Source organism: Rhinatrema bivittatum, chromosome 2 (assembly GCF_901001135.1).
Source record: "Rhinatrema bivittatum chromosome 2, aRhiBiv1.1, whole genome shotgun sequence".
In the NCBI taxonomy this organism is placed as follows: Eukaryota; Metazoa; Chordata; class Amphibia; order Gymnophiona; family Rhinatrematidae; genus Rhinatrema; species Rhinatrema bivittatum.
Window position 1 is genome coordinate 812,801,225 of NC_042616.1, and position 15,482 is coordinate 812,816,706.

Genomic DNA, 15,482 nt, shown 5'->3' on the forward strand with positions numbered 1-15,482 from the left:
TAACCACACAGACCAGACTGTAGGTTTTGCACCTCCACCATCTGCTGGAGACAGAGGAATTCTGCCGGACTGTAGGTGGCACCATCCTATATAAGGCAGAGTTTTGTTTTGTAAACTGCTCTGTCTCCATCTGCTAGAGGGGGAGCAAAACCCAGGAGTATGGACTGATCCGGGTACGTACAGGGAACTCCTATTACCATCAGCCGAGTTCCGCTCTGTTGTGCAAGCATTGATATTACCCTGGATTATTGTAATGCATTGTATGTTGGCTTGCATGCCTCATCTATAAAGGCTTTGCAACTCCTACAGAATGCTGCAGCTAGGCTGATTTCAGGGCTCCCTGTATGAACTTATTTCCCTATGCCTAGGGCACTACAATGGCCCCTGGTCCATGCGCGGATTACCTATAAAACAGCTGTATTGGTTCACAATCTCCTGGCCATGAACTCTTTTCCATGGGCAAACACCCTTTTGCGAGTTTACAACTCCTCTCATGCACTGCGGTCCCACAAAGTTTTGCTGGATGTGCCAACAGTCCTACAAACTGGATTGGTCAAACTGCGGGAACACAATTTCTGTATCGCAGCCCGAGTTGTGGAACTCTCTCCCACAGCTACTATGTCTTACCATTTATACCAAGCCATTCTGAAAAAGTTAAAAACCTACTTATTTAGGTTGGTTTCTAATTGATTTATTTGATTTCAGTTTTCTGTTGTGATATTAATGTCCTATTGTTTGTTTTTTAAGGTAATTTCATGTGGAAAAACTCTGGTCTTCCACCTATCTGCAACTTGACTCCACTGCCATCTCTATAGATAAGGAGGTAAAGAAATGTCTCACTAGACCTGCTATCTGGTTGAGCGACTAACATGTCCTCTGACCTGGTGAAGGTGATGGAACATCCTCTTCGGGGACAAGGATAGGTTCCTATACCTCAATAGGAGGTTTCTGTTTTTTGTTTTTATTTGGAGGAAAGCACTGGAAGCTGCAGTGTCTAATCAGAAGCCCTCCGCTATCTACAAGGAAGGAGGGCTTGTGGTAATTGGAGGAGGCAGAGTTAAGATGACCCCTTCAGCAGCTAGCTGTGAAGGAGTATAGGAGAACCTCAAACACCTTGAAGGATCAGATTCAGAGATCTAACCTGGTCCACCTTAAGCTTAAGGCAGCAGGAAATCCTGGTCTGGGCAGAGGTCCCCAGGAGGGAACAGGAGGCCCAGGAAAGAGAAGGAAGCCTAGGGAAATAGAATACTGCTGAATCTTAAGATGTGATACTATGTTTGTGTTGTTGAACTACAAATAATATGTGAGCGCTGGTTATGTTTGTTTTCTTGTCACTAATAAAGACGTTTATCAAGATTGCTGCCAGAATCTAGCCTGTATCTGTACTTTGGCTACCCTAAGACCATTCACGGTGCCACATATGGTGTTAGTTTGGGAATTTCTGCACTAAAGCCCTGCACCCACAGAAAAACCACACTAAAAAAAGAAAAAAAAAAGGAGGTAATTTTTTTCCTTCTTTTATTTTCTTCTTTATTGGGCCTCGTTGCAGCAGCTGCGAAAAGTTTAATTTACAAACAGTCTAAGAAACATAGCTTCGCCTAGAATCAGGGACTTATATCTATAGTGAATCAGAGCCGAACAGGCAGGTTTTGTTTTATTTTTCCTGCAAGGAGAAAGCAAGTTGTGTTTGAGTGTTCCAGAACAGAGAAGAACCCTTTAGCAAATGTTTGTGGTACCAGAGCCAGTGGGCTAACATGGAGCGAGTCATGCAGGCCCTCACCAAAGGGCAGCAGAAAACATGGGGGCGGTCCACATCCTGACTGATCAAGTGGCCCTGCAGTTTATGTTGGTGAGCAGCCAGTAAATGATACTGACCCAGTTGGCACAAGCAATTCAAACCACAAGTTATTATGTCATTTTTGTGTTATGTTTTATTAGCTTTTGGAATCCACCTAGAACAGGTCCTAGTAATAAGCAGAATTCAAATAATTGCAAATAAATAAATAAACAATGACATAGGCACGCCTTCCGCCTCCTGTTCTGTTTAAGATGAGATGCGAAAGACCCACTTGTGTTCTTAACCAATTTACCCCTAGATTCATCAAAATGCTATAATTTCGCATGGATAACGCCCGGGATAAGAAAAAGGGGCGTGTTTATGATAATTTTAGAATTACCGCACACTATGTCAGCGCTTCACATAGGTAGTGATTCACAGGGCGCATTGAAATTTTTGCACCTCACAATACTATATATATATAAAAGATTGCGCCAGCCGTCCATTGCTCCTACCATGTGATAGAGGCCGGCCAATGGCACCGATAGCCCCTATCACATGGTAAGGGCAAAGGGCCATCGGCATCATTTTGATTACTGGCAGCCGGCGGCCCGAGAGCGGGAGATCCCGCCCGGGACCCCCGCTGGACCACCAGGGACTTTCGGCAAGTCTTTGGGGGGGGGGGCGAGCAAGTCTGGGGGGGATCGGGAGGGTGGGGGCTTGAAATTAATTAAATTTGAAGGGTTGGGGTGGGTTTCAGTTTTTCGTTTCGGGGCAGCTGAAATAAAATCGGCCCGAACCGCGGGAAAACAGCCGATAACGAAGGCCGAACCAAAAGATTCGGCCAAATCACATCTCTAATGTGTGTGTGTATATACATATATAGTGAGAGAGAGAGACTCTTTATAAGGCTTTCATAGTAAACTATGTCACTATAGGAGGGCCAGCTAATAACTCGAGATGAGGTTTTGGTAGTGGTTTAGGGGCCAGTTTGATATGCAAAGTCAGACATATGAACAGCACAGTACACCTCAGTGCAAAGCTGACGTCATTTGGAGTGAGGATAGTCTCACAAAGAAGAGATTTCTAGAATGTTCTCTCACCCTAGCTTAATGGACTCTATAACAGGGTCCCTTTCCCCTCTCCCCAAGCCCAGAAATGGCCAAAATGCAATCTACAATCTTTATCCCAAATTGCGTTACAGCTGTTTCGGGCATATCGCACAGCATATCGCACAACTTAACGCCAGGAAAAAAGGTGTTATTTCCAATGTTAAAAACACGTGAGAGCATGCATTATGCTAACCCACCTTGCAATATTGCCCATTTTCATTAATCCCACCCAAACCCCTCCCCAATCCTGCCCCTTGAAAAATTTGCATTCGCATAATGCAATACCATTAATATTGCATGAATTATGGAGTTAACGCATGCATAAGAAAATTATTCCTTACCTGCTAATTTTCGTTCCTGTAGTACTAAGGATCAGTCCAGACTGTGGGTTATGCTCCCAGTCCAGCAGGTGGAGTCAGAAGCAAAAACTCGAGGGGGGGTCTATATGACGTCACCCCCTGTGCCTCAATCCTCAGTAACTAAACTTAAAAAGCCAAAGAGAAGAGACGGCGGGATCAAGAATAACACTTGTTCAACAATTATGAACGAAGATTAAACTAATAAAAAACAACTCCCAACAGGAACTTGTCCAACTGAACTGTGTAAACAGAAAACCCCTGGAACCCCAGGGGGAGTTTATAAGAAGCAGAAAGAATAGGAGTGACGAGCAGAGGCTTATCCCAATTAGAACCCTTAAAAAACTAGGGAGGGCGTCTGGACTGATCCTTAGTACTACAGGAACGAAAATTAGCAGGTAAGGAATAATTTTCTTTTCCCTGTACGTACAAGGATCAGTCCAGACTGTGGGATGTACCAAAGCTTCCCTATTCCGGGTGGGCCGATACCAGCCCTGCTCTCAAGACACTATCTCCAAAGGAACCGAAACCCGGAGCCCGAACATCTAAACGATAGTGTCTAGAGAAAGTATGTAGAGATTTCCAGGTGGCCGCTCTACAAATTTCTTGAGCAGACACCAAAGAACTTTCTGCCCAGGACGCAGCCTGCGCCCGGAGGGAATGTGCCTTAACCCCCAGAGGTGGTTGGCGCCCTTTCCCTATGTATGCAGCAGAAATCGCACCTTTCAACCATCGAGCAATGGTTGTCTTAGAAGCCATCTGACCCTTCCTGGGGCCAGACCATAGAACAAAAAGATGATCCGTGAGACGAAAGTCATTGGTAGATTCCAAGTACTGCATGAGACATCTTTTAACATCCAGACTACGTAGTTGTCTGGAATCAGACACGGAAAAAGAAGGGAGTTCTACCGACTGATTCAAGTGGAAAGAAGAAACCACCTTTGGAAGAAAAGAGGGAACAGTCCTTAGGGAAATACCGTCCTCTGAAATACGGAGGTAAGGTTCTCGGCAAGACAAAGCTTGGAGTTCTGAAATACGACGAGCTGAACTTATGGCTACCAGAAAGACAGACTTTAGAGTGAGGTCTTTGATGGTGGCCGTGTGTAAAGGCTCAAAAGGAGGTCCTACAAGAGCCTCGAGAACCAGATTGAGACTCCAAGAGGGACATGGCGATCTGGAAGGAGGATTCAATTGTCGCACACCCTTAAGAAAACGGAGTATATCTGGATGAGAAGAGAGGGGAGAAATCATTCCCGTCTGCAACAACGCTCCCAACGCTGCTACATGCACCCTAAGGGAGTTATATGCAAGACCCATGTCAAGGCCAGCTTGAAGGAAAGCTAAGACTTGAACTACCGAGGCATTAGTCGGTACAATGTCACGACCAACACACCAATCCTCAAAAACTTTCCAAACTCTGATATAAGTGACCGAGGTGGAAGTCTTTCTAGACCGCAACAGAGTGGAAATAACCGCCTCAGGATATCCTTGATGTCTCAACTTGCGCCTCTCAAAAGCCAGGCCGCAAGACAGAAGCGATCTGCCTCTTCTAAAAATATTGGACCCTGTTTGAGAAGACGAGGAAGATGACTGAGACGTATTGGTCCTTCGCGAACTAGAAGAAGTAGGTCCGCGAACCATGGTCTCCTTGGCCATTCCGGGGCTACGAGAATTACCGGTCCTGGGTGAACTTCTATGCGACGAAGCACCCGTCCCACTAGGGGCCACGGGGGAAAGACATACAGAACAATCTGCCTGGGCCACGGGAGGACCAGAGCATCTACCCCTTCTGCCCCGTGCTCTCGTCTGCGGCTGAAGAAACGAGTGGCCTTTGTGTTCTTGGCTGTGGCCATGAGATCTACGTGGGGGGGGCCCCAACGATCTTCTATGAGAATCATCGCTTCTCTGGAGAGCTCCCACTCTCCCGGATCCAGACGTTGTCGGCTGAGAAAATCCGCCTGAACGTTGTCTATGCCTGCGATGTGAGAGGCAGCTATCCGAGACAAGTGTTTTTTCCGCCCACTGCATTAGCCTTTCCGCTTCCCACGCAACCAGGTGACTCCTCGTACCTCCCTGACGGTTGATGTACGATACCGTGGTTGCATTGTCCGAGAGAATCCTGACTGCTCTTTGACGAACAAGAGGAAGGAATCCCTGTAAGGCAAGGCGAACGGCCCTTGTCTCCAACTGGTTGATGGACCACTGACTTTGCTCGTGAGTCCAAATTCCTTGAATGGAGCTCGAGTGGCATACCGCCCCCCAACCCTTGAGGCTGGCATCCGTGGTGACTACTAGCCAATCCGGTGTCTCCAAGGAAACTCCCTGGGCCAGATTGTGAGGATCCAACCACCAACGGAGACTGAGTCGAGCTGCCGGTGGAATTGGAAGAACCGCACTGTACTCTTGAGATGTCGGTTTCCAACGGGATAGCAGAGCCTTCTGTAGAGGCCGAAGATGCGCAAAAGCCCAAGGAACTAGATCGATCGTGGAGGCCATAGTCCCCAGTACTTGTAGATAATCCCAGGCTGTTGGAACTTGGAGAGTTAAGAAACGAGAGACCTGTTCTCTCAATGCCTGCGCTCGCTCTGGACGTAAGAACACTTTCCCCTCTCTCGTGTTGAAGTGAGCGCCCAGAAAATCCAACGACTGAGATGGAGTAAGACGGCTTTTGTCGTAATTGATTATCCAGCCCAGGGACTGAAGCAGGGAAACTACCCTCTCTACTGCAAGGATCCCCTGTTTTCGGGACTTTGCCCGAATAAGCCAGTCGTCGAGATATGGGTGAACCAGAATTCCTTCCCGACGAAGGGCCGCTGCGACTACAACCATAATTTTTGTAAAGACTCGAGGAGCTGTGGCTAGACCAAAAGGTAGCGCCTTGAATTGGAAATGCTGCCCCAGGATTTTGAAGCGGAGATAGCGTTGAAAATCCGGATGGATTGGAATATGGAGGTACGCCTCCGTCAAGTCCAAAGAAGCGAGAAATTCCCCTCGATGGACCGCCGCTAAAACCGACCTGAGCGTTTCCATGCGGAAGCGAGGAACCCGGAGTGCTCTGTTGACAGTCTTGAGATCCAAAATGGGCCGGAAGGATCCCTCCTTCTTGGAAACTACAAAATAAATGGAGTAGAGACCTCGACCCAGCTCGGTGACGGACACTGGTCTTATCGCTCCTAAAGAACGCAGTCGCTGGAGAGTCTGACGGACGGCTTGCTGTTTGTGAAGAGAACCGCAAGGAGAGAAAAGAAATCTGTCTCTGGGGTCGTGGACAAAATCCAACGCGTAACCTTGTCTTAGGATGTCCAAGACCCACTGGTCCGACGTGATTCGAACCCACTCCCTGTAAAAGAGAGAGAGCCGACCCCCCACCCGCGGAGTCAGCTCGTGGGCTAACTTGGCATCATTGCGACGGCTTAGAGGTTGAGCGGGTCGCTGTAGCCTCTTTACCTGTCCGCCGACCTCGAAAGGACCGATTCCAGCCTTGTGAGCGATAGGAAGGAGTCCTCGACGCTGGTTGTTGTCTGTTAACACGAGTGCGTCGCTGGTTCCGGGATCGGTTTCTTGAGAAACTAAAGGATCTAGCTGAACGAGGCCTGTCCTCTGGAAGCTTATGTACCGCATTCTCATTTAGGGACTTGATTATCTGATCCAAGTCCTCACCAAAGAGGAACTTTCCCTTGAAAGGTAAAGAACCCAGACGTGTTTTGGAAGAAGAGTCCGCTGACCAGTTACGAAGCCACAGAAGACGGCGGGCCGAAACTGCTGCAACCATCGACCGAGAGAGAACTCTAAGGAGGTCATAGAGTGCGTCGGCACCATAAGCAATCACGGACTCTAACCTATCTGCTTGTTGAGCCTCAGAAGTAGGGAGGTCCTGCGATGTGAGTAGTTGTTGAACCCAACGTAAGCCCGCCCTCTGTGCAAGAGAGGTGCAAATAGCCGCTCGTACTCCGAGAGCCGAAACCTCAAAAATTCTTTTCAGAAAAACTTCCAACTTCCTATCCTGTAAGTCCTTCAAGGCCGTACCTCCAGTGACAGGGATGGTGGTGCTTTTAGTAACCGCAGATACCGCAGAATCAACTGCCGGTACCTTAAGGAGGTCCAGAAAATCCACTGGAAGAGGATATAATTTTTCCATGGCTCTGTTCACCCTGAGGGAGGCCTCAGGAGTTTCCCATTCCCTAGAAATCAGTTGTAAGAAACTGGGGTGTGTAGGAAAAGCTTTAGCCATGGGACGAAGACCCGCAAGGAGGGGGTCTCCCTTCTTAATCTTGGGGTCTGAAGGAATTGGATCCGGGGGAGGATCAATGTCCATCTCCTGGAGAATATGAGGAATGAGACCCTCCAACTCCTCTAGTTGGAAAATGCGGAGTACCCGTGGATCGTCTCCTTCGACCTGAACTGATAGTGTAGGATCATCTCCTAGTGGGTCTGGAATCACATTTCCCTGTGGAATAACTGGAGAGGTCCGTGGTGGAGCCATGGGAGGCTTAGAAGTAATCGGAGTGGAAATTATAGGATGGTTCACACCCTGTGCCGAAGGTCCCCCTAGAGAGGAATCCAAACGTGGAATCTTGGCAGGAGGAGGACCCGAGGTCGAAGCTAGGGGCTGACCGCAGCTCTGTAAAAAAGCGCGATGCATTAAAACCACAAACTCCGGGGAAAAACCTGGCAAACCTGGAGGAAGCCCTCCCAGGGGTTCCCCTACCTTAAATTGCTCTCCTGAGCCGACCGTAGGTGTTGAAACGGCAGCTTGACGAGGAACTGGGGCCCCCAGCTCCTCGCAATCTGAAGCGCCAGTTTCCTCCTCAGAGAATAAAATGGCCGCCGTTTCCGCGCTCAGCGGGAACGGGGCTTGCCGCTGACGAGAAGTGCCGTCTTCCAATTGGTGTCCTGTGCCTTCCCCCGATGGCGTGCCAACTTTTTCGGTGGGTTTACAGCCGGAGCACAGCCCCTCGTCCGAGAGGCGGCTCCCCAAACGCCCACAGGAAACACAAGCCGACGACCGCGACATGGAGAGAAATCCTTCCGTTGGGGAGGCAGGAACCAGACAGCGCGGCAGAGACCTAAAAAGGTCGTAGTTTTTAGCAAAAATGCTAAGACACCCTCCCTCTTCCTACCGGAGGAAGCACTGCCGGGGAAAGGACCTCCCAGAAGGCGGCAGCCCCGCGGAATGGCGCTTCGCAGAGCCGCGGGTAGGAGAGCCGGGAGGAGGGTGTTCAAATGTGACAGGAAAATTAGTTAGAAACGCCGCCCTCCAGTGCCGCCAGAAACGGCAAGAGGTGAAATGTACTGTCTCTGAAATAAAAAACTTAAACACTTACCCCAAAGAAAAGAGAAAGTGAAAACAGAAAACAGTAAGCCAACAAGGTCCTGTCAAAAAATTACCAGACAAAGTCTGAAACAAAGGCTAAATTTAAAACTAAAATACTACTTTTTTTTTTTTTTTTTTTTTTTAATATCTTGATCCCTCAAAAGAAACAGGAAAAGGCCTAAAACCTAGAGAACCTGTGCTGGGGACCGTTAAGTCCCCTGCTCACACCTGCTGGAGTCAGAAGATACTGAGGATTGAGGCACAGGGGGTGACGTCATATAGACCCCCCCTCGAGTTTTTGCTTCTGACTCCACCTGCTGGACTGGGAGCATAACCCACAGTCTGGACTATCCTTGTACGTACAGGGAATATGGCATTATCGACATAACGCATTTTGATGAATGACCCCATTAGAAAGCCTACCTGATGGGCTGGCCAGAATCTAGTTGGACTACATACATAGCAAATCTACTCACCGGCAAGTCAATCAGCCTTCCACATGGCCAATCCTAATGGCAGAGCCAACTATTCAGAAGTCAAAACCGCCATCCTGGAAAGAGTGGATTATATGACAGAAACCTATTGGCAGACATTAGGAAGGTGTACCTTACAGCCAGGGAAAACTGAATGAAGCATTTTCCATTGGCTAAAAGATGCCAGATGGAACTGGCTACTACCTGAGGTGAGAACAAGCCTCAAGGTAGGCAATCAGGCACTTTTGGAGCACTTCCTAGTTAGGCTAGACCAACCCATGCAGAATTGGGTGTGTTGACACCCAGGGCTCATGCTTGGGACAGATGCCTGTCATCAGGCTCAACTAATGGCAGAAGTAGTGCGGAGACTGAAAAGGCAACCCGCACTAGACACCATATCATGGCAGTAAGACACAGGATCCCAACAACAGTCCTCAGAGCAGGACAAGTTTGCATTGATGCTTCAGTGCTTCGATCAATGCATGCATCAGTGCACTGTGCATACCAATGTGCTTTGCGCTGACAGTGCCGATGTCTTCAATGCAGGCTTTGATTCGATGCAAGACAACTATATAACAACCCCATGACTTCGTTTTGGGCCGATGGGGGGAGTCATTGAGAAGCTCCTACTCAACTCGTCCTGGTGAAGCAGATGACACTACACTGGAGAGGAGGATCTACTGTGGCTTCTGAGAGACTTACACAGTTTCTCTGTGCCCTGGAATGAAAAACTGCGGTATATTCATCCACAGGCATTACAGTTTGCCTGGGCATGATCCAGATTGGACCAAGGATAACATTCAGTAAGGGACATCACCTTGACACATATGCAGTTCTTAAACCCTCTTTACTGTTCTTACTAACCATTTTGAGACGGGAAAGGTCATTTTTTCTTAGCATTGAAAAGTGCTGCTTTGGGTGTTGCAGAGAGTAAGGCAACTAAAAGTAGGAAAACTAAATAAAATAATGAAAAAAACAAAAATTTTAAAGGATTTTGAAAAAATAACTAGAGTACATATCTGTGCTGTGCTTGGACAAAAAAATGATAAAGAAGGTCACAAAGCAACGCCCATGCAGGAACTCCTGCACATGCTCAATAGAGCTCAAATCTCTACTAGCTAGGAAAGATGACGCCATTTGGTGCCGCCGGATGTCACCCACATATAATGGCTAATTCAGCCATACTGTCTTATTCTGCCATCATGTTTCTATGTTCTAGATCAGCTATAATATCTGTTCTTTGTACACAAAGTCCCAATCATGAAAACAGCATTTTATCATGCTTGATTACAAAGATATCGCACACCCCTGCTCCGGGCCACAGCCTTGTTCCTTCACAGCCCTCAATTTCTCCTTAAATCATGCTCTTAAAGATCTTGACTAGGGAGTCAACGACTAAGGACAGGCAAATTAAATTCAAAGAAGAAAAATTAAACCACCTCGCCTCACAATTATCTTGAAAATTTAAAGACGCTTAAATTTTCTAATGACCATCAAACTAGGCATCATCGATAGTGAAACCACTTTACTGCTCAGCCTTATTTATAATCTTAGGTCATTAAAGCACGAGTGTTCGTCAAATTTCTGTTAACAGTGAATATATCCCTCATGGAGAGCAAGTGCACAATTTTTTCTTTCAGTTTTTTTCAATTACAAATATAATATAAAGTCAACATAATATTGCAAAATATAACGAGAAGTCAATAATCACATCATGTAGTTTTGAGACTTATCTGAGAAATCGCTGGACATATGAGAGTAGATTTTAAAAAATTGCGCGATCGCGTACTTTTGTTCGCGCACCAGACGCAAACAAAAGTACGCTGGATTTTATAAGATACGCGCGTAGCCGCACGTATCTTATAAAATCCGGGGTCGGCGCGCGCAAGGGGGTGCACATTTGTGCAACCTGCACACGCCGAGCCAAGTGCGCGCTGCCTGTTCCCTCCAAGGCCGCTCCGATTTTGGAGCGGCCTCGGAGGAAACTTTCTTTCGCCCTCCCCCCACCTTCCCCTCCCTTCCCCTACCTAACCCACCCCCCCGGCCCTATCTAAACCCCCCCTTACCTTTATTCCACGATTTACGCCTGCGAAAAGCAGACGTAAATCTGCATGTCACGCCCCCGAAACGCCGCGTCATTCTGCCACGCCCCCCCTGACATGCCCCCTCCCGCCCCTTTTAAAAAACCCCAGGACTTACGCGCGTCCTGGGGCTCTGCGCGCGCCGGTGGCCTATGCAAAATAGGCGCGCCAGCGCGCGAGGGCCCTGTCGCGTAAATCCGGCCAGATTTACGCACGCAGGGCATTTAAAATCCGCCCCTTGGTGAACTGCCAAATCCAATCATTTGAATGTTAATCTCTGTATGTCTTAGTATTGTTAAGCGCCAAACATGCTTAAGGCGCTTCTCCATGGACACAAGGATACCATACCAAATTTTGTTGAAACAAATATTAATTTTTATTGCACATCAGTAAGCAATACAGGTAACTTTGGGATGAACAGATAGGCAGGGCTTCTGTTTATGAAAAGCACTAGTTTCTGTCTCTCTTTGTATGTCAGTGAGTTACTGCTTTTTATAAGTAAAACATGCAATAATCCCTAAGTTCCATGAACCTATGGGAGTATCACGTACAGTTTCTCATATCAAAACAAGATGAATTAGACCTATGTTACTCTGAACCCCCCTCCCAAATTGGGGTCCACTTGCCTGATGTTCACATCAATCTTCTGTTAGTCCTTTGTCCTGTCAGTTTTTCACCCTCTGGGAGATTTCCAAGACTCTTGTTTCACCGGTGCACTGTAGTTGAAACATTACTCTGTGAGATTCTGACCTTTTCCTTCTGCTTTTTTGTGACCCCATGACCCTCCATCATAGGTTTTTGACAGCTCCTGCTGCTGCTGTCCAGATGTCTCCTGGAATTTCTCCAAATTAGGGTCAATAAGGTATTTAAGGTTCCCATGGCCAGAACTGCAAGCACGTCAAGGCAGCAGAGGATTCTGGGTCATTCATAGTCTCCATGTTGATTTCAAACTCAGGCACACATATCAGTATTTCTTGGTATTACTCAAAGATATAATCTCTGCATACCTGAACAAGCCAGTGCCTCAATTATCATCACCAATGCCCATAGTTCTCAACAGTGCCAATGCCCGACATGGGACCGTGTTTTGGACAGAAAATCCTTCTTCAAAAGGCTAAGAGAAGCATCTACAAAAAACAAATTTGTTAAAGAAGGAACTTATTAAAACCAAAACGAAAATAAAGGGAAATTTGTAAAACTTACTTCAATTTGTCAGCGTTCCTGAATCATCGGAATCTCCTTGCTTTTTTAAATGATCCAACATGTCAGTCAAACTGTCAGAGTGGTATATTACAATTATTTAATGTGAGGGAATACCACAACTGCGATGTTCAACCCTTGCAGGGGAACACTATTAAACCTGAAAATCCTTGTTCTCTCAAATTTAGTAGGAATTTAGGATCTTCCCGCCTTGAATTAGATCCAAACTGATTAATCACCCTCCACTTGTGATCCTGAAAACGGTGTGCGTGTTGAACAAAACGGGCAACAATAGGAGCTTGAAATTTGGATGTTTATAAACAACTGCAGTGTCCTAAATTCCTTCTTTGATTGATACTCCCACCACTGTTCCTCATATGTAATTCAGGAAAGTTGCGGAGGTTTGTTATTTATTGCTTCGCGTTTTTCCAACAATATTTTTTTTCATTTCTAAGTAATTAAGACCTTTGTGGTCCAATGTTTTTGGCTATTCTGAACATGTCACACAAGCCCTCCAAAAGAAAATTATTCCTTACCTGCTAATTTTCGTTCCTGTAGTACCATGGATCAGTCCAGACGGTGGGTTATGTCTCCCGTCCAGCAGATGGAGTCAGAACAAAAGCTCGAGGGGGAGGTCCTATATGACCTCATCCCCTGTGCCTCAATCCTCAGTAACTAGACTTACAAAGCCCAGAAGAGAAGAGACGGAGGGATCAAGAAACTAAACGTTCTCAATGGAACTGTAATAAGAATTTATAACTGAAGTAAAACAAACCCCAAAGGGAACTTGTGACCCGAACTGTAAGGCAAACAGGCCCTGAATTACCAAGGAGTTCAGAGAAGAAAACCAGACAGAACAGACGAGCAGAGGCGCATCCCAACAAAATAACACCTCAAAGCCAGGGAGGGTGTCTGGACTGATCCATGGTACTACAGGAACGAAAATTAGCAGGTAAAGAATAATTTTCTTTTCCCTGTACGTACCAGGATCAGTCCAGACGGTGGGATGTACCAAAGCTTCCCTACTACGGGTGGGCCGAGGAAAGCCCTGCTCGAATGACACGATCCCCGAAGTACCCAAAACCGGGAGCTCGGACATCCAAACGATAGGGTCTAGAAAAAGTATGGAGCAACTTCCAAGTGACTGCTCTGCAGATCTCCTGCAAGGGTACCGACGTGCTTTCCGCCCAAGACGTGGCTTGCGACCGAAGGGAGTGCGCCTTAACCCCCAGTGGCGGCTGACGGGCAGCACCGAGATACGCCGAGGCGATCGCCCCCTGCAGCCAGCGGGCGATGGTAGTCTTGGAAGCCATATGTCCCTTCCTAGGCTCCAACCAGAGAACAAACAGATGATCCGAGAGTCGGACATCATTGGTAGGCGCCAAATATTGCATCAGAACTCGCCTCACATCCAAAGAGCGAAGCTGCCTAGAGTCTTCCGACGAGAAGGAAGGTAGCTCCGCCGACTGATTGAGATGAAAGGCAGAGACCACCTTAGGCAGAAAGGAGGGTACCGTGCTCAAAGAAACCCCTTCCTCAGTGAAACGGAGAAAGGACTCTCGACAGGACAACACCTGGAGATCCGAAATGCGGCGCGCTGAACTAATTGCCACCAGAAAAATAGTCTTGAGGGTGAGATCCCTGATGGTGGCAGTCCGTAGGGGCTCGAAAAGTGGACCGCCTAGCACCCGAAGCAGCAGGTTGAGACTCCAAGGAGGACAGGGTGGTCTAGGCAGCAGCTTCAGATGCCGCACCCCCTTGAGGAACTGCAGAATGACCGGATGGAATGAGAGAAGTGATTCCCGTCCGTTGTGGAGAAGAGCTCCCAATGCCTCTACCTGGAGTCTGATGGAGTTATACGCAAGACCCAACTCCCGACCGGACTGTAGAAAAGAGAGAATCTGCGCCACCGAGGCGTGAGCCAGAGGAATGGAACACGAGACACACCAAGCCTCAAAGACCTTCCACACCCTCACGTACTTAACAGAGGTGGACGACTTCCGCGCCCGCAGAAGAGTGGAATCACTGCCTCCGGATATCCACGCCGCCTCAATTTGCGCCTCTCAAAGCCAGGCCGCCAGACAGAAGCAATCTGTCTCCTCGAACAATATGGGTCCTTGTCGGAGAAGTCGAGGGAGGTGACCAAGACAAATCGGCTCCTCGACCGCCAGGTTGAAAAGGTCTGCAAACCACGGGCGACGGGGGCCACTACGGCGCCATCAGAATTACCGGCCTTGGATGACTCACTATCCTTCGAATCACCTTTTCCACCAGAGGCCACGGTGGGAAGACATACAGGCGAAACTGCCTGGGCCAAGGGAGGACCAGGGCATCGACTCCCTCCGCGCCGTGCTCCCTTCTGCGAAGCGAGGTGCCTTTGCGTTGCCGGCTGTGGCCATGAGGTCCATGTGAGGCGTCCCCCCAACACCGTACAAGCAAGCACCTTGCCTCCATGGAGAACTCCCACTCCCCTGAATCCAGACGCTGCCGGCTAAGGAAGTCCGCCTGCACATTGTCCACGTCTGCAATGTGGGACGCTGCCAAGTGGAGCAAGTGAAGTTCCGCCCACTGCGTCAGCATTTCCGCTTCCCACGCGACATGCCGGCTCCTCGTGCCTCCCCGGCGGATGATGTAAGACACCGTGGTCGCATTGTCCGACAGGATCCTGACCGCCCGCTGACGAACCAGGGGGAGGAATCCCTGCAGGGCTAGGCGAACCGCCCTAGTCTCCAAACGATTGATGGGCCACTGCATCTGTTCCCTCAGCTACCTGCCTTGGGTGGAGCTCGACCGACAGACCGCTCCCCATCCGGTGAGCCTGGCGTCCGTGGTAACTACCACCCAGTCCGGATCCTCCAGGGACCCCCCCCCTCCCGGGCCAGGGGTCAGGGATCCAGCCACCAGCTGAGGCTGAGACAAGCTGTCACCGGGAATCGGGAGGACTGCCTGGAAAACCCGTGGCACCGGCTTCCACCGGGCTTGCAGTGCCTTCTGAAGAGGACACAGATGCGCAGAGGCCCACGACACCTGGTCGATCGTAGACGCCATGGTCCCCCGCACTTGGAGATAATCCCACGCAGTGAGTTCCGGGAGCAACGCTAAACGCAGGATCAGCCCGCGCAACGCTTGCGCAAGCTCCGGACGCAGGGACACCTTGCCCGCCCGTGTG

At 48.6% G+C, this 15,482-nt stretch overlaps 1 protein-coding gene across 6 annotated transcripts in view; it reads right to left on the bottom strand.

Moving 5' to 3' along the window:
- Positions 1–11,471: 11,471 nt before the first annotated feature.
- Positions 11,472–15,482, bottom strand: part of MFSD3 (major facilitator superfamily domain containing 3) — a 113,492-nt gene continuing 109,481 nt past the window's right edge. For all 6 annotated transcript variants that reach the window (XR_003854966.1, XM_029592242.1, XM_029592245.1 and 3 more), the window contains one exon: positions 11,472–12,240. Coding sequence is in view for 1 of the 6 variants with exons in the window: in XM_029592245.1 (XP_029448105.1) it covers positions 12,167–12,240 (74 nt within the window). In the remaining 5 variants the exon portion in view is untranslated. The remainder of the gene's footprint in view (positions 12,241–15,482) is intronic.